Here is a 25,948-nt window from a genome sequence, read left to right as displayed (position 1 = left end):
CGTACCGCGCGTGCTCGTCGTTGGCGTGCTGGTCGATGAGAGCCTTGGCCCTCGCCGCTCTTCTTCCCTTGTTGAACTCGGGATTCATATTCTTGGGTATGGGGTAGATTCTGGTCTGGCGTCGGACCTCTTCGGGAACGGGGAGTTTCATCTCTGCCTCGTTCGAGCGTCCTATTCCCAGGTCGTCCAGTGTCTTCTTCCCGGCTTTGGTCGTGGACAGCCGCTGCAGTTGAGAGGTCCGTTACGCTTTGGCTATTTCTTCGAGCGTTGTATCCCGAGTTGTAGAAAGCGGGTCGTGCTCGTGGACTCTAACAGGCCCAGCGCCGTCTTGTACGCCCTTCTGAAGATCACGTTGATTTTGTTACTCTCATGTTGCAGCCATCTGTGGTAGGCTGCAACGCACGTGACGTGGCTCATGATGAAGGATTTGACGAGCCTAATTAGCCTCTCCGCATTCATGCCAGCCTTCCGGGAAGTGACTAGTTTGAGGAGTAGAATCGCGTTGACCCATTTTGCCGTGAGACTGATGATTGTTTCGCGTTTTTTCTGTGTTTGTTGATGACCATGCTTAGAATCCTAATTTTACCGACCTCGGGGATCGCCGGAATTGGTTACGATCCTGATTTTTTCGTGTTCGCGTTATCTATAGTCTTGCCTCTGCCGTTGTTGGTAGGTGGGAGTATGAGAAGCTCCGATATGCTCTGCGGACATCTGAGTCCGGTGCCTTCTAGCTGGTCTTCTATTGCGTCGACGGCGGCTTGCAGCGTGCCCTCGATGTGGGCGCCACTGCCACCGGTCATCCGCAGCGTGATATCGTCCGCGTGAATGGTGTGCCTGGCGTCTTCGATGTCCGCGAGCTTCTCGGCCACTCCGATCATTACCAGGTTGAACAGCATTGGCGAAATGACCAATCCCTGCGGTGTGCCGGTGCTCCGGAGCTTCTTTTCTTGCGTCTGTAGGCCGTCTGCTCTTAGCTCGGTGGTCCTGTCCGTGAGGAAGCCCTTTATGTAGTTGTAGGATCTTTCGCCCATGTTGGGCTTGGAGACTTGGGACAGAATCTCCGAGTGTTTCACCTTATCGAAGGCGCTCTGCAGGTCGAGCCCTAGGATTACCTTGTTGTCGCGGGCGCTGCCGCCATCGTCCATGATTTGGTATCTGAGCAGCAGCATCGCGTCCTGCGTGCTTAGGTGCTGTCTGAAGCCGATCACCGTGGCCGGGTACAGCCCTCGTCGTTCCAGGCAGTCTTGCCACCTGTTGAACAGGATGGCAAGCTATGGCGGCATATCTCGCTCATGCAAGACGTGAGCGATATATGCCGGAGGTTGTCCGTGTCCGGCTACTTCCCCGGCTTGGGGATCAGGATGGTCTTGGCTGTCTTCCACAGCTTTGACAGATCGCCCGCTCTCCAGCTCTTCTTGAAGTATTTTGCGAGGTTCTGAATCGAGCCGTCGTCGAGGTTCTTGAGCGCCTTGTTCGTGACGAGGTCCGGACCGGCTGCCGACCGGCTGTGGAGGTCGTGCAGGGCCGCGCGTGGCTCCTCGACGTCGATGTCACGATCGAGCTTCGCGTTAGGCAGGCAGCCGTATGGCGCATGTTGTTCGGTGGGTGTAGTCGGCAGGTATTTGTCGTTAATGCGCCTGGTGACTTCGTCGGTGCCGTGTACCGACCGCCAGACGTATGAGCCTGGCGAGTCTGTCCCTTTGGTGCGACTTGGTCTTGATTTCGTCGAGCAGGTGCCGCAGCAGATTCCACGTCTTCCCACTGCGCATCTGCCCGTCTGCCGCGCTGCAGATCGCGTTCCACTGTTGCGTGCAGAGCGAGCTGCTGTGCTCCTCGATCGCTCGGTTGAGCTCCGCCACCTTCTTTCTGAGTCTGCGGTTAAGCCGTTGTTTCTTACAGCGATTGAGTATCGACTGTTTGGCTTCGATGAAATGCGCAAGCCGGCTCTCTACTTTGTCGATCTCCGCGCCCTTTTCAATTTATTTGGTCGCGTCGGCTACGCTCTTTGTGATTTCGGCCGTCTACGAGTCTATGTCTTCGATCTCGTCGTCACCGTCTCTCTCCTGACTTCTGACTTGTCGGAAGGCATCCCAATATATCCATCTGTGTGTTTTGATGCTGGTGTCCTTGTGTTCCGGTATGCCGATTTCCACGATGGTGTGGTCGCAGCCGAGGTTGGTCCCCGTGTTTCTCCAGGTGATCGCGCCCCGGATGTCGTTCTTTATGAACGTGAGGTCCGGAGTGGCGTCCCGGGACACTGAGTTGCCGATTCTCGTCGGATGCGTCGGCTCCGTGATGAAGGTGAAGTCGAGTTACGTGGTGTTTTGGTACAGGTAGCGGCCCTTTGCTGTGTACTTGATGTAGCCCCAGGCAGAGTTCATCGCGTTGAAGTCTCCGCACGTGATCAGCGTGTTGCGCCTCGCTGCGGTGCTGACTCTGTGCAGTAATGTCTTGAATCTGTTTTCTCTGCGATGGCTTGCTGTAAACGTTGAGCAGAAATATACCTCCTTTTATCTTCTTGTCCGGGATGATTTCGGTGAATGTGTGCTCGATCTTGATATTGCTTTACAGCTTGTGTTCGAAGAACGTGAGTCCCTTCCTGACCAAGGTGCACAGGCCTTTCCCGTCGGGTGGTCCCTTGTGCACTCTGTAGCCGGGGAGGGATGGTGCGTCGGTTAGCGTTTCTTGTAATAGTGTAACGTTCGGCTTGCGCGCGGCATGTGCGTTGTGCTGTTGGATGACTGCCTTCTTCCTTCCAAGGCGGCGACAGTTCCACTGCCATGCTGTTACACCTGCTGCTGCTGGTGTTGCGTTGGCGGCCATGATTGCATTGGCGTGTACGGGGCTCCCTGGTTGGGCGGATGTTGCGCCAAGAGGGGCGCAAACGTCGGGTAGCTTACCATCGGCTGTAGGGTCCGTTCGATGCAGGCGAATCTGTTCACGTTCTCGGCCTGGTAAGTCTCCATTGTTTGTTCCAATGCTGTCACTGCTGCGATGTTCACGATGATTAGCTGTTCGAGTTTGGTGAATGTCGCTTCGAATTTCGCTTCGAAGTTGTCGATGCGATCGTTTTCTGTTTGCTTGCGCGTGGCCTCGACGGCTCGCTTCTTCGGCACCGGCTATTCTACGGCTGTCTCCTGGGCGTTCGTAGTTGTTTCCTTGGTCTTGCTTGTGCTTGGCGTGGGTCTCTGTAGAGGCTCGTTCTTGCATACCAGCAATTGACAGATCTCGGTGATCTCTCTCATGAGGTTGTTGATGGTCGTTCGCAACGCCGCGTTTTCTTGTCTTAGGGTCTCATTTGCTTCTCGTATCTTGTTCATATCTCTTTTCTTCGTGGCTTCGGTGATTTTCTGCGCGTTCCTTATATTGTTCCCTTTCGCTGCGTCGACCCAGCTCACTCGTTCACGTGATAGTGACCTTTTCCTACTGAGGCTTCTCTTGCAGCAGCTGCTGTCTCTGGATTTAGACGCGCGGTTCTCCGATGGGGTCCTTGACTTTCGCGCAGCTGGCGGCTTGTCGAGTGGCGGGAAATCGCTCTCCGACAGCAGCTGGCGTTCGGCCTGTTGGCGCTCCCATTGTCGCCTGCGCACTATGTAAGGGAACTTGTATTTCACCTTGCACGTTCGGTCTCCGGTCGAGTGTTCGTCCCCGCACAACTTACATTTTGAGGTGCAGCGATGGTCTTCTGTAGGGTTCGTGAGTCCGCAGGCTAGGCAAGTCTTGATTGTGGGTTCATGAGAGCGGCTTGTTGAGCTTGTTGGTACATGGTTATACTAGGAGAATGCCAGCAAACTTGAGAGCAAAAAAAATCGAGAGGTAGGCATAGACAAATAGACAGGAAGGCGGCTTACCAGCCCCCTTCCTGTATCCTTGTCTATGTCTGCCTCTCGATTTTTTTCTACTCTCAAGTTTGCTGGCATTCTCCTAGTATAACCTTGATTGGGGGGGTCGGGCACACGTCCTTGCGGTGTCTTACTCGGCCGCACTACTGGAAAACATCGATCTGTTTCCTGTAGAGGCGGCACGGTATCAGAGTGACTCCGTATCGGACGAAGTTCAGTACCTTGGGTCTCTGGAACACCACGATCGTAGTGGTCGTGCTGCCAATCCTCTTTGTGCCCACTGCTAGCGGATTCCTCTCGTTGACGATGTTCCTATCTAGCTCGTCGGCGCTCGCGTCGATGGGGTTGCCTCTGATGACGCCCTTTACGGTGTCGTGAGGTGCCATGCAATATGCGCTGACCTCGTAGGGTTTGCCTTGAATAGAGATTTCCTGGATTTTGGCGTACCTTGCCGCGTTGTCTTCGTTCGGTGTGCTGACGACCATGATGTTTTGTTGCGTGTTGGGGCAGATGGTGTCCGCGGCTCTTTCATCGCTCGGGATCTTAGCCGCTGCGAGTATCGCCGCAGCGATGGTGGTGGTGCCGGTCTTGACGATGTCCAGTAACCCTCTGGGTCTGACGGCTATCTTGCTTTCTTCCAGTTTCATGGCTGGAATGCATGTTGTCTTGGTAACCGAGGCACTGACGTTCTTGTTGAACTCCGACTTCGTGCTTGTTTGACTCCCGCCGGGTCCGTCGGGCTTGCCGCTGGTGGGGGTCCGCTGGCGCAGCCTCGACATGCGTTCCCCCGCGAGCGTCCGTCCGGCATCGTTGTGCTATTCCTCGGGTGATATCTCTTTTCCTTGAACTTGAACGCACATGGGATTGTCCACGATCATTGTTGTTTGAGCGGGCGCCTCCATCTCTGAGCCGACGAGCGGCCGCCGCCGAGGAGTACGGCAAGCGGCTGTCGGCGCGATGGTGTTGGGCCTAGCGTCCACGGAACACGCCTAGGCCTAGCAATCCTTGGCACGGCGCCAAGTAGTAGTAGTCACGAAATTTGGCAAAGAAAAACGCACCTCCGGGGTCAGCTGGTATCGGTCGATGCCGCTCGCATTCACGCACAGATTGGTGCAGGGATAGCTTTGGTTCGACGTAATTAGCACTGCGTAATTGGCTAGCAATCACGGAGCCGATGTGTGACTGGGGACGAGCGCTTCTTCGTCACCTCTTTTCACAAGGAAGATGCGGCATCCAAGACATGCTGCGCGGAGACATTAGAACCACATGAAACCGAATACATATTAACTCGTAAACATAGAAAACTATCGTAAAATACGGCAGACAAAGTGGCTTGTTTCGAGTGGTGTAGGAAGGGTCCCCAGCCCATGCGAGAGCCACGGAACTGAACATGGACCTAGAAGTACCAGAGTGTACATAAACCGGGATACCAAAGACTGAAGTGAAGGTGTGGCTCAGCCAACAATTTGATTAGATGCCTTTTCCCCTTAATATCCAAGAGCGATCGAGAGTCATCCCCTTCCTTAGAATAATGGTTTTATTCATTCGTCCACTTTAAGAACCAGGTGGTTTCGGCACCCGACTGGCTCCTCCTTCAGTGGAGAGATGACATGAGGCGCAGCAGTGCTTATATGCGTTTATTAGTGTTTTGTCAGGCCTACGAAAACATTGCGCAGCCCTTTGAAATAGAAGGCGGGGTGTGTTTGATGGACGGCGGATGTTTTCCTACATCTTTTGAATCAGATGCATGAATGAGATGCAGATGAACGGAGATGCATTCTTCTGTACCTTGACGTGAACTTCAGTTCATAGGTCTTTCATCCATCATTATAAGACGAGCTTCGTTTGCTCGAAAAAGTTGTACGTAGCGTCTGCAACATTACTTCAACTGTGTGCACCTTTGCACACAATTTATTCCTTTTCCTGACCGCATATATGGCCGACTAGTTGTATCATTCTATTGGTTTCTTCAAACCAGAACATACATATACGCCACCTTAATATTCTGGTTTTCCTTCTTTTTCAAGCTTTTCATTTCAATGTTAGAGTTTGTTAAAGATTGCTCATTATAAGTTATTATAAATTGCTGGTACCCAAGGGTCTTCCTCACAACCTTTAGCTAGTTGTTAGGCGTTCGATATCGGTGTTCTTGTCACCTTTCTTTACTTTCTCCTTTCTTTTTGAAGTAATCCAGGCTTTCTCTCGTGTGTCTTTCACTGTCGTTAAAATTGAGACCATCATCTCCTACCACAATTTTACCAAGTCACTCGAGTTTCTTCAAGATTACGTGCACCTTGAAATCCTTCTATCAGATCCTTGAAACGAGCTCCCGTTCTACGGGTTAAGGTTGGTTTGTTAGTACCAAGTGATATGCATGGCTGGGCAGAAGGCGTCAAAAGTGAAACAAAGTTTTGTCGCAATGATATTGAAGGGATATTAACGACCCAAGAAAGAAAACACAACACGTGCTCCGGAGATGCACTAATGACGGCCGCAAAACAGCAAAAGGACCAGACAAGTTCAAGTCGCGCAAATGAAGGAGATATTTGAGTTATATCTTATGAAAACATTCTTTTTGACGACTCATCTTTGTTGCGGATATCCGCTGAGCTAATTTGTAAAATTGTAAAATGCTCCAACCTGCCGCGAAGAGGATGATGCGTGGTTGAGGATCCGCCGTCTGTTCTCCGCGCTTCCGTCAGGTGGTTTGCTCAGTCAGAGTATCCGGATTCTCTGGCGCTCGCATGCCTCTGATAATCACATATGATTGGCGGCGCTGCAAACTTGCACCGGGGAGACAGCGTCAATAGTGACGCCACATCCTTTAACGGAGGAAAAGTTAAACTGTGCTGAGCTTTCCTTTCATGTATTACGAGCTGCCATAAGAGTGATGGGTGATTAGCGAGCGGCGATTAGTGGTCCATGCCGCTGCATAATGACGAGGCTGAGGTAGTCGTAGACACGGCATGCCAAACCTCATCGACTACATTATCTAATGCGCCATCACCTCCCTGCCTTTCCCCTTTCCTCTCTCTCTCTCTCTCTCCACTCTTATCGATGCCAAGACCACACCAAGGACAAATAGTGCCGTAACGCGTAACGCTTTACAGCTTTCAGCAGCTCAAAGCGTTAATTCGTTGCGGCTACGAATTGGCATGCTGAATCGTATTTTGCCTACAGGTGTTTTCTGCTAACCATTTGTAACAACTGCTCGGCCTCAGTTCCCGCGCTCCTGATCTCGGGTCTACAAAGCCTCCGCCTGCGTGGGTTGTCGGCGACGCTTCCTCAGCAGATCTTTATGGCCTGCGCAGATCATCGACTCAACATGTTTGGCTCCTGGTTAAAAGGCATGGCTGATTACTTCAGCCAGTCAGTTTAGCAGCAGCGGTTGAGGCTACGAATTGGCATAGTGAATCGTATTTTGCCTACAGGTGCGAATCACACTTTCCTTCGTCATTCCCTCGTTTTACGCCGCTTCTGCTGCTGCTTCTGGGATTTGTACAAACTTAGCGATGCCTACCTGTGTTGAACTTTCAAAATGCATAGAAGTCTCAGAAAAAATTATCCAGAACAAAATTGCAGAAGTTGTTGACTGAAGTTGTTTCCCGTGCTGACACGAGGATGGTTCCTCACCCAAACCCATTGCATGATAAGATGAGAAGAGAAATTGACTAACTCCAAATTAGTGTGAATTTCCCTAAAGAAACAGTGTAGAATCTGAACTCTAAACACGAACATTTGTTAGCTGAAAAGAATAATTTGAGTACCGTGAGCCCTGAACTCGAAAAATGAGTTGCTGAGATGGAACAATATTCTCGTAAAAATAATTTAGAAATCAAGCGTGTTCCAGGCACACAGGGTGAAAGTTGCCTGGCAATTCTTCAGAGCATTGGTGACAAAATTCAGTACCCCATTTCTCACGCTGACGTAGACATAGTTTATCGTGCTCCCTCGAGCTCAAATTCGAAAAACTTGACTGCATGTTTCCATTCTCGAACAAAGAAGGCTCAGTTCATGGGCAGGGCACGAAGGACACGGCTGCAGACTAACGACCTTGGTTTTTGAGGAAATGATGTTCGGCCCGTGTATGAAAACTATCACTTGACCTAGCAGAATAAAACGGTTTTCGCAATAGCCCTAAAACGGAAAAAAAGATTGAAAATTGCAATTTTGGGGGACCGATGACTGTTTGATCAAGGCCTGTAAAACATGTGACGACTGCATCTTCCGGACCTTAGCTTCTTCCCAAGCTAATCTCCTCTGAGATCCTTCCATCACAATGCCTTACATAAATTCTAATAATCTTCAGTCTATATCATCTCAGACCTATAATTCTCTCATCCACTTCAATGCGCGCAGTCTCAGCAACCATTTTGATGATTTCTTGGCCTTGTTTTGTTTCCAAATTACAATGCAGAATATCACCATCGTGTGTACTCTTGTCATGGTTATATGGAACAGTACAATCTACAAACGTAGAATTTATCTGGTTCTTGATGTGCCCGATTGCGAGGCAGTTTGGATTGAAATTGATAGTTCTGGACTTCAATTGTAACACACGTAATACCGTGTTCGGCTGTATATACCATTCAACTGGCTCTTCCGTGAACTACTTTTGCTCCACACTCGTTGCGTTGCTTCACACATTAGCCTAAAAAAATAAAAAACGTAGTTATCATGGGTGACATCAATATCACTTATTGGATGACCCATGCTCGGGTTTCAATACTGATAAAAGTATTTTTCTTGGATATGGTCTTGATTCGCTCCTGAGCAATACGAATCGCTGTATTGGCAACATTTCTGGTAGTTTAATTGATCGTGCTTGAACAAATTTACTTACTCCTCCCGAAGCTTTTATCATCCGTATACATTTAACTGGCCACTTCCCCTTCGCGCTTCGTTTTCGACGCGTAGCCATTCCTTCGAATATTTCCTTTTCCAAATGGTCATTTGACAAAAAAGTTCACCGATTGAATAGCTACGAGGTCTGTTAGAAAAGTATCCGACCTTTGGCCGAAGAAAAAAAAGAAACTGGCATAACTGGAGTGTTGGAAACCTAATCGCCTTCAAGGTAGTCTCCTTGGGACTCGACACACTTCCCAAGAGGTGCTGCCATTGTTGGAAGCACTCCGAGAAGGCCTTTTTTCGGAAACGAGTTTAGCTCAGCTGTCGTTGCAGCCATAATGTCCTCTCTTGTCTGAAATAGCGCTCCTTTCAATGACCTCTTGATTTTGGGAAACAGCCAGAAGTCGCAGAGGGCTATATCAGGAGAGTAAAAAGCCTATTGAACTACAGGAGACTGGTTTTTTTGACAAAAAAAGTCTGAATCCAGTGCGAGGAATGTGCAGGAGCATTGCCATGATGGAATTCCTGTTGACCACAACTCCGGTCTCCTGCGCCGCAGAGCATCACGTAGGTGATGGAGGACATCCCTGCAGTACTTTTTGGTGATTGTTTGACCCGGTGGTGCGTACTCGTGGTGTACCACACCAAGGATGTCAAAGAAAGCAGTCAGCATCACTTTGACGTTGCTGCACACTTGGCGGGCCTTCTTTGGTCTTGGTGACGTAGAATGATTCCACTGTGACGACTGGGATTTGGTTTCCGGATTGTACCCGTACACCCAAGACTCGTCACCAGTAATTATGGTGTTCGTGAAGTCGGGGTCAGTGTTTGTGGAATCCAGCATGTCCTGTGAGACTTCCACATGAAGTTGCTTTTGCTCCACCGCGAGCAGCTTCGGCACGAATTTCACCGCAACTCTCTTCATGGCCAAATCCTTGGTCGTAATGGAATGTGCAGAAAAAGTGCTGATGGCCACCTCTTCCGAACTTTCTCGGATAGTCACACGACGGTCCCGCATCACCACAGCGTTCACTTCGGCAATGACCTGGCCATTTCGGCATGTTGATGGCCGACCGGAGTGTGGCTCGCCTCCACCGATGTGCGGCCGTCTTTAAACCGTTTGTACGACCACTTCTTAATCTGTGCGCTGCTCATAGCTTCGTCACCGCGAAGGCCATCTGAATCTTTCGAATGGTTTCCACTTTGCTGTCGCCCAGTTTCTGGCAAAATTTGATGCAGTAGCGCTGCTCCAGTCGCTCCGCCATTTTCCTTGCGATAAAAAACCGACGAGAGCACTGCGCACTACCTCACTCAAACGCTGCGTCCCAGCTACTGACGCTATCGGCAGGTGGGAAAAAATTCGCGCATGCGCACGAAGGTGAAAGGTGGGCTGATGCAAGCACGCTTGTTTCATATCCATCAGGTGTTCGCAAAAAAAATAAGGTCGGATACTTTTCTAACAGACCTCGTACAATAGACTAGTCTCACGTCATTACCTGCAGAGACTCTGAGGCTGCCTACAGTAGATTTTCTTCGCTCATATCTGATGCTGTAAATTTTTCGGCCCATGAATAACTCCCAGTCTTCTTACTGGTTCAGGCAAAACAGACAACCTATACAGAAAATCGCAGAAAAAACTTTTACTCTGCCTTTAAAAGAGTGATGCAAAAATATAACAATACGCTAACCCCACTATTAAGAAAAGCGAAATGGGATTACGATGAACAAGTAATAATTCAAGCTGCTAAGAATACAGGAATGCAGTGGCATATATTTAATTCATCTTTAAATAAAACTAGCTCTGCAACTGGTATTACCGAAATCTATCATGATGGAAACCCCTTTCGCGCTTCTGATACCGTTGCAAATGCCTTCAGCCAATATTTTCCTAGTCTTACAACACAATAGGGGCACTCTTATTTTAGTGAAAAAAATATTTAGGAGCTAAAATAATATATAATAAAAGAAAGGTGCTCCAGCCCGTACCACTAGGTGCTTTACTCTAGTGACAGTCATCATTCTTTGCGATCTTTTTATCTTTTCCCAACCACTCCCACTCAGGTTCGCAACACAATCTTGAACCTTAAAACGACTCGCGCTGGACTTGACAACATACCCGCTAGGCAAATAAGGGACATTATTGATGTGATCGCTCATATCTTCGCTCATATTGTCAATTTAATATTTAAGCAATCCATTTTTCCTTCTGAACTAAATACAAGCAAGATAATACCTATTTAAAAGAAAGGCGATAAAGCAGTAATCAATAATTATAGGCCCATCGCTATAATTCCCTTTTAATAAGGTTGCTAAAAAGTTATTTTCCACATGTGTTACAAACTACTTGAACGAATTTAAGCTACTATCGCCACAATCAGTTTGGATTACGGCAGGGGCTCGCCACTAATCTCACGTTGGCTGCACTTACTGAAAACATCAAAACACAATTTACGACAGTAAGTTCCTTGGATCAGTCTTCATTGACTTCAGTCAAGCTTTGGACTCGATCAATAATTCTATTCTTTTGGACAAACTCGCTTCTTATAGTATAACTGGCCCGTCAAGGGAACTAATTTCTAACTACTTACTTAATGGTACTCAGATTTTATCTATTTAAGACGTGCTTTCTGACACCAAAACAATCAATATAGGGGTCCAACAAGCGTCTATATTAGGCGCTCTTCTATTCTTCATCTACCTATCAGATTGTTTGTCACTACACACCGGTTCCTTACTCTATGCTGATGACACCAGCATTTTCACTTCATATGACTTCATTCCAGCCTTAACTTCCCAGCTGAATAGTGATCTGTAGAGCATTACTATTTGGTGCCATAAAAATAAGCTTGTTAATAATCCATCTAAGACAAAGTTTGTTATTTTCAGTTCTACGTTTAAAATACAGTGTAACTTACTCCCGATGTATGTAAATAACTGCGTAATATGCCTATATAATCAATGCGCATTTCTAGGTCTCGAACTTCACTGTTTTTTAAACTTTAATGCACACATTAATCAAATAAGAAGGAAAACCGCCTACGGCATTCGTGTTCTTCTCAATGCTCGTCAATATTTCGCGCTCCGTACTCTAACTTCTTTCTAATTAGCGTTCATTCGTAGTAATCTGACCTATTGTATCGAGTCACAGAGCCTTGCACATAAGACGTACTTATGCCCGCTAGAATATATCCAAGAACAGTCATTCCTTATTATAACCAACAGCACATATCACGCTCATGCGGCTCCACTATATTCCTTGTTAAATATCCTTCCTATTTCAAATATTATTTTCATTAAGTTATCCTTTGTGGCCTACCGCATCGTGCGTAATCCAAGTCTTCTTTACATTATAGGAAATGAATTTCGACGAACTCTAATAATACACGGTTTTACCGCAGTAATATTATTTTACTACCTACGGCTCACACTAATTACGGACAAAATACCGTAAGCTTCGCTGCCATGAGAGTATGGAATAGCCTACAATTGGAGGCTGAAACCTCCTGCTCATTAATTATTTTCAAACGTTCAATTCGCCTGTTCATGAGTAGTTGAATTATATGACGCTCGCTGCCGTTACTTGCTCCTCCTCTCCAATGCATTTCGTGCATCCTTATGTTCATACAGTTACTTCACGTCGTGTGATTTATTAGTGTTCACTTTCCATTTGATTGCATCTGGGACACTTCGTTATGCCTTCGCTTATTTACTCCCTTTTTTGCATATGTTATTCAGTTTTGATTAGTTGTTCTGTTCGTTACTTCCTATACTTGCCCACTCTCTGTATATGTATGTATTCTTTGCTTGTATTTCGCAACTGATTCTATTTGCTTGTATTGTATGCCTGAATTTTGGAATTGTTTCTGTTAATTTTTATTACTTTTATGCATATTTTAACAATAGGTCGCATTGCAGTGTTCGCACTAGGGGACCTCTTTCTGTATACCTTTCTCCATATGTAACCCCCCCCCCCCCCCGTGTCACTTGCAATAAACTCAAACTCAGTCATCGCCAGACATAGCATGAGACATAGCCTGAGCCATAGTTTGTGGCAGGCTGTGACGAAATATTCGCTAACTCTTTAAGTTCAGTTTAGGACAAGTGTCGAGATTGCGATATTAAAACCGAGAATTTTTAGGCTGTCTGCTCAGTAGAAATCCTAACACTGTTTTAAATATATCAGTCCTTACGAAATGATATGAAACACACAGGGGTTCCAGTTTGCACAGTATCGTAAAAGCCTCCTTCGATATTAACTCAACGCGAACGCTTCTTTTTCTTTATATATTGCAGACAGTTATCCCGAGGGCGGCGCTGATCTTAGCATTTCACCTCGATAAACAAACATCCCCCTGTCTTCACGACGGTCTTACTTCAATTTTGCAAGTTAGCACATTTTCCAAAGTGGATATTAAGAAAATTAATGAACAATTATTTTTATTTAGCTATCTGGGCACTGAAATTCATAACGCAGGTAACTTGCGCCTCTCAGAAGTTCATCTTATAGGGGGACCATCACCGCCTGTCACAGGCAATCTTTTAGAAGCTCTGTTGAAAAAAAAAGAAGAAAAATACAGAAGGGAAATTGAACTTGTGGTATGCCTATTTAACAATAGATGTTGTTCTCATGTCTGCCTGTTTCCACTGTTCAATGTGTTTAGACACTTCAGATCCTTCTGGAATGTTTCTTTAGAGCATTGTCAAGTTTTCTAGTTATTTATATCTCTTACGTTGGCACCGAACTCGAGGGCAGAGATGAAAAGAAGAGGAGACTTCAATGATTCCCCCTGCACCAAATTCATTTACAGTGACAGCAGGTGCTCCCGCGTTTCGCTGCAACGATCCCAACTTTGTTCAAACCCGATGCATTCCTTCGCAACTCCCCCAACTGCATGCAACCGCTTGCAATTTTGTTCGTTCGTAGCTTTATGCAGCGTTAGTTACTTGTGTGCAAACACGGACATCTTTATGCAAACGTGTGTTCACAGCTGTCTGCCTACAACTCTAACAATATTCTTCTTAGTGGCGTCCTTCAAAGAATGCACAACATCTTCATCCAGTAACACTAGTAATGAAGTAGGCTGTTTGGCCTGTTAACAACGTCTGAAATAGCTGGGGATTTGTTTTTCTTGCGTCATCGTCATGGCGACAAATATAACATCGTTGACAGATATTTTACGTTTCGTGCCGCCCCAGATCTTTGGCCTATCCGCCAGTGGGAATACGGGCCAGAGTAGTAAACATCTGCCCCGTCCTTATCTTGGACAACCGCGAAGAGGGGTTTCAACGAGGAACGCTAAGAGTGACGGCTGTGCGTAGCATCGCACGTGTAATGCGAAGGCATGGCATCGTTTCCCACCTGAGGCAAGGTGTTTTTTCATCCACTTTCATTGCCATTAATTTATCATTTCTTTCTTTCAATTAGTAAGTACAAGTAATTTCTCATATGTAGTCATTGGCGTCTCTATTTGTTGGCTTCTCATGATAAGATTAGTAAATATCGGGCCCCTCGGTTAACCCCCTTTCTTCTGGTGCTGTCAGGAAAGGTGCACTGCGCATGACTCCTATACTGGGCTTGAGCAGGTTCACTTTTACAAGCTTTACAGATAGCGCTAGCTTTCTGCGCAAGCCAAGAAGTTTAAGCTCTCGCGCAACGGGGTTGCGGGTAGGTGTGGGAAGAAGAAGGACAGTAGGCTGTCACTGGCTCGTTCGTCGCGGTGAGCTGAGGGAAAGCGTCCACGGAAAGTGAGCGGGTTTCCGGGTGTTGCGGGGGATGGGTGGGAAGGAAGGGGGAACGGTCGCTCGCTCCCTCGGTCATCCGTTCGTTTGGGCTACTCACTTACAATGACAATCATCGTCGATGGTTTCTGCATAATTTATTAAAGCGCAAGCTTTCTTTGGTGAGCACCCCAGCCCTGTCACGCGAAACGTGTAGTGCCTTGTAATTGCACAAAAATGTGTAATTTGCAAAGTTAAGAAGTTAAATCGTTATGATAGTGTAAATATAGATGATTGGTAGCTTTCTTTAAGCAATAAGGAACAATTTAAAGCAAAAACATGAAATAAAAGAGAATAAACCTAGAGACATAGGACTCCTTAGAAATTGCATGGGCAAGCTTATAGTAGAGGCGGGCCAACTGAAATGTCAAAGTGGGCCAACTGAAATTTGGATGTGGGCCAACTTAAATTTGCGGGTGGATCAACTTGAAATTTGCAAGTGGGCAAATTTGAAATTTATGGGTGGGCCAACTTAAATTAGGGAGTGGGTCGACTTGAAATTTGAGGGTGGCCAAATTAAATTTGGGGTTGGGTCAACGTGAAATTTGAACGTGGGCTAACTTACCTTTGGAGACGGACCCACTTGAAATTTAGGGGCGGGGGTAAACTTAAATTTGGGTATGTGCCAAGCTGAAAGCTGTGGGTGGGGCAACCTAAATTTGGGGGTGGACCAGCTTGAAATTTGGGTGTGGGCCTACTTAAGATTTTGGGGTGGCCCAATGTGTACATAACAGACCGCTGCTGCGGACGAGAGCTTGTGTGGATAAGGAAATCGCGCATAACATAGGCTTGCGAGAGCGACAGCGAGTGTGACATGGCATCGCGGCGATGCTCATTCTCCTCACGCAACGCCTCACGCGCTACTGTGGCAGCTGGTGTTCGATTTCGAGCGCTCTGCTGCGTCGAGGCGCACTCGTGCCCGGTGTTACGGCTCAATTGATACAATTGCACTGAAGGGGAGGGCTGCGGCGACAAAATCGAACAGTTGTCTACTAAAGCCTAAGCATGCTTTGCCACCGGAAAATACATGGGTAGACGTGCATGAGCTAGGAAAGGCGAGTATGCAACACTAAGCGAAAACAAAGTCACAGCCGAGCCAAGCAATGCTTACGTTTTACAAGACAATTCTCATAATTTCTGCAGATTTGCATTCGTTTCAAGCCGTAATTTTGTAATCAGCTCATGAGAACGTACAGGCCGCGCTGGAAGGATTTTCATACTAATACCACAAATAAAGAAGCGTGTGTACGCATGTTCACGATGGAACTGACAGCTATTCTAAACGTGTTTACCTGCTTTCGTTAATCCTTACAATTCTGCATAAGTTAGCTTCCGTTAGCTGTGTAATGCATCATAAGGCTAACACGCTGACGCCTTTGTCCTTAAATTGTGCGTGGAAGAATTTGCTCAAGTATTAGCACAAGGTTATTTTATCACTGCCACTCCTCTTATAAGCTTATAAGCCTGCAATGTGAAATACACCACACCTCCTGCATCACAGCATAGAACAGCAAACCGCCGTGCCGGACTCGTTAGAACAAATATACCTACTTACGTAGTCGTACATTACCTCCTAAGCAGACAAACTATTCATAATTAACGACAGTAAGAAACGCAATCTTAGTAATCGTGCCGTTTACGGCATGAAATTTGTCTTCCGCTTGTTTCCAATCCGAAGGAAGAAGCAAGTGATAGTCACGGGATACAACCTAAAACGTCCTACCTAACCTTGCCGAGTCTATATGAATGCATAGCAGACCGCAAAAGTTTAGGCAGTGCGATAGGAAGGAGCGAGTTAAAATTACTCGCAACTCCACCACTCAGGGTCGATTAGAAATGTACAGATCCTAAAAAAAAAATTCCCACTGAACTTTTCTACGACGTACGCACTGGCTGCAACGAAATTTCGCTTCTTTCTTGCTCGTATTTCACGTTCGGATAAATTTTGCAACACACACACGCACGAACGCACGCACACACGCACACACATGCACTAACGCACGCACTAACGCACACGCACACACACACAGTAGAGAGGACAGGCAGAGTGGGGAGGATGGTTACCAGATGCATATTTCCGGCTTTCTACCGAGCAAGAGGAAGGGAAAAAAGGGAATTAGATGAAACGGTGGAGGAAAGAGAGAGAGAGAAAAAAACGGAAAGTAGTATGGCCCAATGAATCACAAAAAGCACAATAATGAGTAAGCGTCTTTGCGAATTTTTTGCGAAAGTTTCTTCGTCGCCGCAGGTCTCACAGGCTGCGATGTGAGTCATCAATGTACGATTTATTATTTATTGTTATACATAAGGAAACATTGGACGATCTCGCAATCTCATCAGGTGTACCCCAAGGAAGTATTCTAGGGCAATGTTTATTTAACCTTTCATAAATGACGTGGTAAACACTCACCTAACAATTCGGTTTATAATGTGTGCGGACAACAAGAGCTTATTCTTCATGTCGACTGATGGAGAAGATTTAGTGCACAAAGCAAACGCTAAGCTCAGTAAATTAAATGCATGGATCAAAGCAAACTGTCTATTAATTAATACTACCGAAACCAAAGCATTGGTTTTTAAATCCAGAAATCGTCAGGTAAACATCGAGAGTGCTTTAAAATTTGACAGTGCTTACCTTGACGTTTCTCCATCAGCCAAAGCGCTGGAAGTTATATTTGAGCAACATTTAACATCAAATATTCACATTCACAGTGTCGCTACTAAACTTGCTCGTGCTGCTGGCATTCTTACCAGATTACGCTCCTTTCTCTTATTTCTCAATATATTTATTGCTCATATACAGCTGCCTTTTTTCTTTCGCATATCACGTACTCTCACCTGGTGTGGGCTCCAACAACTCAAACCAATGCAATGAAACTTTTTTTTTGTTGCAGAAGAAAGCATTACGTTATTAACTAATTCGATATTCGACGCTCACACTGATCCGAGCGTGCGACAGGGAAAGTATGGCTATCATGAGAGCTTAGTTCGTCTCAGGGAAGTTCATATCACATGCAAAGCATGTAACCAAGAAATCCGGCACATTCCCGCCTCACCAACGCAATACGGCGACCAAATGAAGCCTTTCAGGTTGCCATTTCTCCGAAACAGACAGCAAGACGTTTCATTTCTTTAATACGATGAACTTGCATTTTGTTTTTATTTTGACATGATGTAGTTGCCTTGTGTGTGCGTGTTTTTTTTGTGGGCTCCTTATAACATGTACCTTCTTTGCACTAGGTAGTCATTGTGTAAATGCTGCTGTCTTTCAGGTTGCCAATGGGATGTTTTTTTTTTTTCAGTGGGTGCAGAACTTGTCAAGCATACTTTTGTGCTTTCTGTTTATGCTCCTGACAACTGTATATTCAGGCAGTGTTGTCCACTAAACTTTGACTTTGACTTTGATTTTTATATATGCAGTATATAGGAAGGGTGTGGGTATTGGTGAATGCTATACCACCCCAACATAGTCTTTGGAACACTCCTGATGATTACGGAAGGCTTAAGGTAGGATCAAGAGGATGTAGTCGGGTATGTCGCAGGATGGGCCCATTCCAATCAGATAACCTGTACTGGTCTGCAAATACGCAAAGTTTTCTTCCAGCGTCCATCCTTGAAGAAGGTGTTGATAAACAATGAATTTCTCGTAGTGGAGATAATCAAGCAGCCTCAACCACACGTTCAGTGGCGATGCAGCAGCAATGAATCGGTGCCACTACAATGGCGTAGTGCAATATTTGAGCCAATTATTGCAGTGTCTGTAATTTCCAGTATCGATTGTTCATACGTACTAGTATGCAAGGCTGACCGTAAACACTGCAGCGCCGTTCTTCAATTATTGAAAGTGAACTCTTCAGCTGCGGTCGAATTGTTCGGCAGGACCGAGCTTTCGATGTGTATGCGTGTGCTCACTATGCCGCTCATATAAAAGGATCAGGGTAAGCTGATCGAGGGCCACGGATGACAACTCTGCCTTTTCTTTTTTTTTTTTCAGGACGCCAGGTGTAGTCAGGTAGACTTGTGGTTGAATTAGGCACTAATGGGACATCGCAAACCTGGCTGTAAGCTTGCAGTGATATAACAAGGACTCAACTTTGAACTGATGCCGTTGGGAAGAATAAGGAATGCCGCTTGTTTGCGGGCAGAGAGTCTAGATGGTGTCAAGAAACCCGCTGAGATGTCTTATGAATGCACCTTTGCGTTTCCACTGTAAGGTTGTTGGTGAGACAAGTTCTAGCGAACGCGATAAATTGCGATCACACCACATAATCGCTGCTGATGTTCTTGTGGGCCACGAGCCTTAACGAAACTTTGTAAATATCCCTATATAGTGCACGTGTGTGTGTGTGTGTGTGTGTGTGTGTGTGTGTGTGTGTGTGTGTGTGTGTGTGTGTGTGTGTGTGTGTGTGTGTGTGTGTGAGTGTGTGTGTGAGTGTGTGTGAGTGTGTGTGTGTGTGTGCGTGCGTGTGCGTGTGCGTGCGTGTGCGTGTGTGTGTGTTTGTGCGTGTGTGTGTGTTTGTGTGTGTGTGTGTGTGTGTGTGTGTGTGTTTGTGTGTGTGTGTGTGTGTGTGTGTGTGTGTGTGTGTGTGAGTGTGTGTGTTTGTGTGTGTGTTGTTATGTGTTTGTCACTGTACATATTATAATCGTCATCCAGCATCTGGAGTAGCATGTCAGGCGAACAGCCAGGCTAACATCTCCAGCCTGTTACTAGAGTGTGTTTCTCTCTTTCTCTTTCCTATTTACATAAAGTCATAGTTGTGATACAGAACACAATGAACATGAAGGCTTTCTAGAGCGTGTAAAAACCTCACAATACTTACTGAGAACAGGACATGACTCGAAATGTAAAATATGGCAAGGACAACGGGCGACAGCCCTGATAGAAGGCACGAAGCACAATATGCACGAGGTTGGAAAGGAAATTTAACATAATTACTAAGGCATTATTTTTTTTACTATGAACGAAGGTGACCGCTGACTGTAGCATACAATATTTAAGACCCCGTGTTATCAAAGTGGCCCCAATCCAAATGGATACAGATTTCAATATATTAAAATAGACGCAGCTGATTAGCGAAAAATACCAAAGGTGATTATCATGCCAGTAAATAAATATGCAGCAGAATTCTCACCGAAATATTCACGCGGGAAAAAAATAGTCACGTATTTACGTTATCACATATTTGCAATAACAACTTATGTACCAACGGGGAAGCAAAATGCCGCGCAGGGGTCTAGACACTGCACACTATCTACGTATTTGAATGCACGGGAATCGCATAACACTGCCACGACGCTGGAGAAGGGCGTAGAGGAACCGATGCTTTGACTTTATTAATGCGAATAGCATTCTGTGCCTAATTCAGCCGTTTTGTGCCATTCCAACTTCGGTATCATTCCAACTTCGTCATCCTGCTCTCATCATGCCGTCGTCGTCATACCGTTATCGTCAGGCGCCGTGGTTGCTTTGTGGCTTTGGTTTTGCGCTGCTAAGCACGAGATCGCGGGATCAAACACCGGCCACGGCGGTCGCGTTTAGATGGGGGTGAAATGCGAACGCCGAGTACTTGGACACCCGCGTACTTCGATTTAGGTGCACAAGAAAGAACTCCAAAGTGTCAAACTTAATCCGGAGTCCTCCACTGCGGTGTGTCTCATAATAAAATCGTGGTTTCGGCACGTAAAACCCCATCATTTTTTATACCGTTATCATCACGCCATCGTTGTCCGGTTGTAGTTTCACTATGGTCGTCACTTCAGTATCGTCATCCCATTGTCGTCAGGCCGTCGTGGTGATACCACCTTCGTCGATTCATCCTCGTCATTCCTTCTTCGTCATTTTATCGTAACCATGCTGTCGTCATTCATTCGTGATCATGCCGCCATTGTCATGTCATCGTGGTCATTGCGTCGTCAAACAGAAGCTATCATGCATTTTGTTCTCATACCACCCTCGTCATGCCGTCTTGGTCGTGCCACCGCCGTCGTTCCAGCTGTATCCGGTTGTCGACATACCGTCGTTGTCATACCATCATCTTCATACAGTCGTCGTCATCTCGTTGTCCGCATGTCGCCTTCGTCACGTTGTCGTCGATATACCATCGTCATCGTTTAAACAACGACACCTCATTGCCGTTATGTCGTAGTCGTTATGCTCCTTTGTCGTTCGATCGATATCATTCCTTCGTATCGTCACTGCGTCGGCGTCATACAGCCTTCGTCATGCCTCTATGCTCGTGAGCAACCTTGGCATAGCAATGTTGCATATAGCCGAAGCAACGAAAGTCGTGTAATCGCTCCTACACGTGGTAAATAAACATGAGTTTAGAAACATAATCTGTCCTTGCATTGCTCGATTGCTATTCCCATTACCATCGAAGGTCATCGGGAGATAAGGTCTGCCGTAATTATTTTTATTTCGATGAGCTGTGTTAACAAGGCGGATGAGCCAATAATAAGCACTGAACTGAGGTGTTCGTCAGATAGATTAGCCCAATACGTCGGCTTCTCATGTTGATTGTGGAGTAAATTTGCTTAGAAACGTAGGTAGTGCCAAAATAGCCGCGGAAAATAGCTTGTATTATGGCAACTCGTAATTAGAGCGGCGTATTTACAAATATGAAATAGATTTTCTTCTTTGTAGTTGCACTTCAATTTATCGTTTGACGGCCGTTCTAATTGAAGAGAACCTGGGAGTGAATCATCATCGCAGCTAAATGAATCTGTGCGCAATGATGAGAAGTTTTTTTTTTCAAAGCGAATGAAATCTATCGAAAGTGAAGTCGAGAAAAACGCGAAAATTACACACTGAAGCCGCTACTTGTCTATGGCAAACGCATTTTTGTAACACGTTCTTGAAGTTTAAATTGGCTCATTTTGATACACCTGAGTGTTCGAGAGATGTGTATCAATCTGTAGTTTCGAATACAGGCAATTTCGGCTTAGTTTTGTTTCCGCATTTGACTCACTTTGAAAAAAAAAAACTCATTCGTAGTTAATTCTTCCTAGCATCAAGGCCAGAGAATTGCTCGCAAAATTGTGCGTGCAGGTCGCCAGGTATTGTCGTAGCAGATAGGGAAGGAAATTCTGCATTAGTCTGCGTTATTTCAACACCAGCGGAAATGCTCCAACTTTGATTTTGCACCTGCCTATAAAGAAAGGGTAGTTTTGTCATGAAGCCTTTTATGTATATTTTTACAGGTCATTCATGAGTTGTGCTTCTCTGTGCAGCTTCTTACTGAGATTTTTTATGCAGTACTTGAGGTCGAGGCCAAAGGCCATTTTACAAAGCCACTGGTAACTGGACAGTAGTGGCTCTGGGCGATAGTTCTGTGCAAGGTAAAGAAAACTCTTTATTTCTTCCCTTAAGTTAATAATGGTAATAGGTATAGATACTTCTCATAATATTTAGTTAGTTATTAAAAACTGGTAAAGTACCGACAGATTGGATCCTTCCTCGGGTTGTTCCGGTTTTTAAGAAGGGTAGCCCGGTAGAAATGAGTAGTTATCTACTAATTTCCCTTGCTTGTATTTCTTCCAAGGCGTTAGAGCATATTCTGGTGAAATATATAAATATCTTTTTTTTTGACAAATAGAATATCATACAGAATGCACGGCATTGCTTCCGATGCGGCTTGTGTACTAACACGCAGTTCATGGCAACCATCAGTGGATTTGCTTAAGTTCTAGATGTGAATGGGCACGCGGACCTAATATTTTTGGACTTTTCAAAAGCTTTTGACAGGTTATCTAATAATAAACTAATTCTGAAGAGGGAAACAATTAGTACACGTTCCGAAATAATCAACTGGGTTATATCTTACTTGAACAATATAAAAAAATATGTAGATATAGACGGATCGTGCTCTGGAAATTTAGGTGTTTACTTAGGTGAGGGAACAAACGCGAGTTAATGACATCTTAGTTGAAATCAAGAAAAAGAAATGGGCATGGGCAGGACATGTAATGAGGGGGGAAGATAACCGATGGTCATTAAGGGTTACGGACTGGATTCCAAGGGAAGGGAAGCGTAGCAAGGGGCGGCAGAAAGTTAGGTGGGCGGATGACATTAAGAAGTTTGCAGGGACAACATGGCCATAATTAGTACATGACCGGGGTAGTTGGAGAAGTATGGGAGAGGCTGGTGATGATGATGATGACTCCGAAGTACCCCAAGGATTTGTAAGAGGAACGGCCTTGTTTAACATCTATATCGATTATATAGCAGACTCTGTCAAATCAGCTGTTTCAGTTAAACTGTTTGTCGAAGACTCATTTTTAAAACCTTAAATTCTGTTTCTGACCAACTTGAGTCGAACGTGAATCTAAATTACCGGCAGAATGCTATGCTAAGTGGGATACGGTTGTTATTTTGAAAAAAAGAACAGTACATATGTATGTTACTAATAAAAGAAACAAACTGGTGTTTTCGTATAACATAAACGATAACATCATCAGACAAGCAGAGGATTATAAGCATTTAGGGATTACGATTACATCCAGGCCTAAATGGACCGCGTACATTGATAACATATGCTCTTCAGCTCATAAAAAATTAGGCTTCCTAAAACACAAATTAAGAAATGAACTACGAAACAAGGCGCACAAAGCCATAATAAGACCTCTTGAGTACGTGAGTATATTGTGTGGGAACCTCACACAACGGTAGATATAGAACAAAAAATCAGAGATTTGTGGTTCGTTGTATATATTATCGCTATAAACGCCGGGACTCTCCGTCTGCTATGTTGCAGAAAGCAAAGATGGAGTGCATAAAAGAACGCAGAAGGATTGCTAGAATTAGGCTTCTTAGCCACTTGTATTTTTCGAAACTAGGCATTGATCCACGAGAATGCGTCACTAAACAATCATTCGAAAAATCCCGTCATAGGCATCAACACCTTACTCAACCTATTTTTGTTCGCACGAATGTTTCTAAGTATTCATATTTCTATAATACAATCACAGATTAGAATGCACTGCCGCATGATTCTCTCCTCCTTGCCCCTGATAAGTGATTTGGACCGGCAAAATGCGTTGTCCTTGACATCTGTGATGCGTTGTCTTTTACGGTATGCCTGTGATGTTCTAAGGTGTCAACGTTGCGTGTTGCTTCTTTTCTTTTCTCTTTTTTATGCGTGCAATATCTCGTTCAGTTTTCTATTGGTAAGCATTGTCCATTATTGGTGTATTTTTTCAATACGCATGCTTTCCTTCAAGATCGAATATTTTTGTCCTTTTTGTATTTCTGCCTCTCCTGCTTGGACCGTATTCAGTCCGCGGTATGTGATAAATAAATAAAAATAAGAAACGGGACAAAAGTTTTCTGCAGCTCAATTATCTAGCTGCCGTACGTGCGATAAGGCGTGTCTACGTACTCAGATTCCGTCACCTTTAGAAATTTAGGAAACCGGAGGCGGTTGAGCACACGCAATTTCATTGCATTATGAGCTGGAACAACAGGTTTCAGGTCTCGGCACATGGTCTGGTATAACCCCCGTGGGGGCCTGCTCATGAATCATGCATTGCAAAAAATAGTGAAATCTTTGAGAATCCGCCAACTTCAGCAGCGTTTATTTTTTCCCCTACAAGTCCCTTTTTACCTCCGGATATAATTTATCCTACATTAGTTGTAAGAGATATTAGTTTGCTTCACTTCAAGCTGTATGCGCACACAGTCTTTAATTATGGAAAGGTTCCCTTCCCTGTTGTCTTACCATGCATGGTGAGGGCAGAAGTTTGCTGCATGCTGTCGACTGAAGAAAGGAGCTTTCTACGTTATGCCGCAACTCACGTGATTAGTTTCGCGAGCGAGAAGCTGGCGAAAGCTCTCTGGACCTAGAGGCGAGAAAGCTTCGGCGCGTCTTCTGAGGTGTTGGCTCGGACCAGCGAATGGGACCGTCACGCACTCCTCAGTAGATCGTCACATGAGGCTTCTGATTCGTGGGCGCTGCTTCAGACTAGGTGGCGTTATCGTGTGTAACTGCAGAGAAGCTGCTCTACAGGGAGAAGTGCAGTAGCTCAAGATTTTGAAAAGAAGCTCCGCTCGCAGGCGGAGGCGTAGAGAAGGCTTTTCGGTGAAAACGGCCCGCCTACGGTCCGGCCGTCCTTGGATGGATCAGCACGGGCTGCGAGCCGGTCGAGAGGCCTCCGCAGACCGTAGTTTGGAGACCACCGGTCTAGACAATTACAAAGAGGTTGGGTGTGGATGTAATGGATCATACGTAAGCTCGCCCCACTTGGGAAAGTCGGGGCGGGCACGATGTAATAAGGAAAACCTACAAAAAAGTAGGCCCTATGTAATTTCGGCATAGCATTGGTCAAGACGTACCGCACATGGAGCATATAGTCATGCTGGACCAAGAGGGCAACATTTTAGCGTGCCAGCGCTAATAGAGCCCCGCACAGCAGCCGGCTAATGGAAAAAGAAGAAGAACGATAAAGAATTGACTTCGACACATGCATGGAACTCCCGGTTCCTATTTATTGTTTGAGAAAAAGCTGCTCTTAGACCTTCGTAGTGGAGTAAATTATTTTCTCCCTCAATAAGGGAAAGACAGACATTGCATTTATATATCGCTTCTCTACAGAAGTTGTCTCGTTAGGAGGCCCAAGTGCATGAGACAAGAACAGTTCCAACTCGTAGGCACATGCTCAAAGAAGTGTGTGCGCCCTATTGTTAAGTAATCAGTCGTAGCTTCACGGGTAACTTGGCACTGCTTCACTTAATTTCCATTCATTGTCAAGCCTATAGCTCGCGCCAAAAGCGGCCGTACTGTCAAATCTGCTTGATTCACGTACCTTGTTTTTCACCGTTAGACCCGACCGGTGCTCACATACTCCAGTCAGAAGTTCTAGATAAAACATTAAAGGTTGCGGCGAAACACGACTGCGGCGCGTACGTGGCATAAGTACAATTCACACCAGCAGCTCATTGCTTAGTCCAATACGCAAAACCCGTATTTACTCCCTCTTGACGTTTTGACACATCGTTCGTGGCTTCTCACTTCACTTATATGCAGGTTGCATACCAGAGAGATAGCGATGGTCATATGAGGTGCCTTTACATTCCCTACCTGTCACTCTTCTGAATGCCGCAGTCTGGAATGTTTGAGTAGTGTGCAACAAGCCCCTGAATATGTATTGTCAAACTGTTATCTGGGAGCACGGGGCATCATAGAATTCTCGCGCCATGACATCCTGTCCACCCGTTATCCTCATTAAATGAATTCTCAGCATGCGGCAAGCTACCTCGTCTCCATCTATTAGCCCCACAACGTATATGAAGGTTGCGTCTGTACAGGTGTTTTCAAAGCTTACAGCCTTCCAAGTAGGGCAGTGTTTCAATGTTCAGTTAACCTTGCGGCTGAAATTGTTGCTGATGGTGCCCTGCCATTTCTGATCCCAACAATGATCATAAAATAAATGAACGTGAGGGTCGGAGTCAATCGCCTTATACTGGTTGTTCAGCAATCTTGAGC

At 45.7% G+C, this 25,948-nt stretch overlaps 2 protein-coding genes across 4 annotated transcripts in view; both read right to left on the bottom strand.

Annotated features, from left to right (window-relative positions):
• Positions 1-25,423, bottom strand: part of LOC142579503 (fatty acyl-CoA reductase 1-like) — a 58,871-nt gene extending 33,448 nt beyond the window's left edge. For 2 of the 3 annotated variants that reach the window (XM_075689774.1, XM_075689775.1), the window contains exon 1: positions 25,269-25,423. Coding sequence is in view for 1 of the 3 variants with exons in the window: in XM_075689771.1 (XP_075545886.1) it covers positions 17,104-17,119 (16 nt within the window). In the remaining 2 variants the exon portion in view is untranslated. Of the gene's footprint in view, positions 1-17,103; positions 17,131-25,268 lie in introns of all 3 variants that reach the window. The other variant, XM_075689771.1, reaches the window with a different exon arrangement.
• LOC142578277 (fatty acyl-CoA reductase 1-like) overlaps positions 24,560-25,948 on the bottom strand; it is a 55,028-nt gene continuing 53,639 nt past the window's right edge. The window contains exon 8 of the mRNA XM_075687678.1: positions 24,560-24,646. Coding sequence (XP_075543793.1) covers positions 24,560-24,646 — 87 coding nt within the window. The remainder of the gene's footprint in view (positions 24,647-25,948) is intronic.

The sequence above is a fragment of the Dermacentor variabilis genome, chromosome 4 (genome assembly GCF_050947875.1).
Source record: "Dermacentor variabilis isolate Ectoservices chromosome 4, ASM5094787v1, whole genome shotgun sequence".
In the NCBI taxonomy this organism is placed as follows: domain Eukaryota; kingdom Metazoa; phylum Arthropoda; class Arachnida; order Ixodida; family Ixodidae; genus Dermacentor; species Dermacentor variabilis.
The sequence above is the reverse complement of the archived record's forward strand: the minus strand, read 5'-3'. Positions and strand labels throughout refer to the sequence as shown.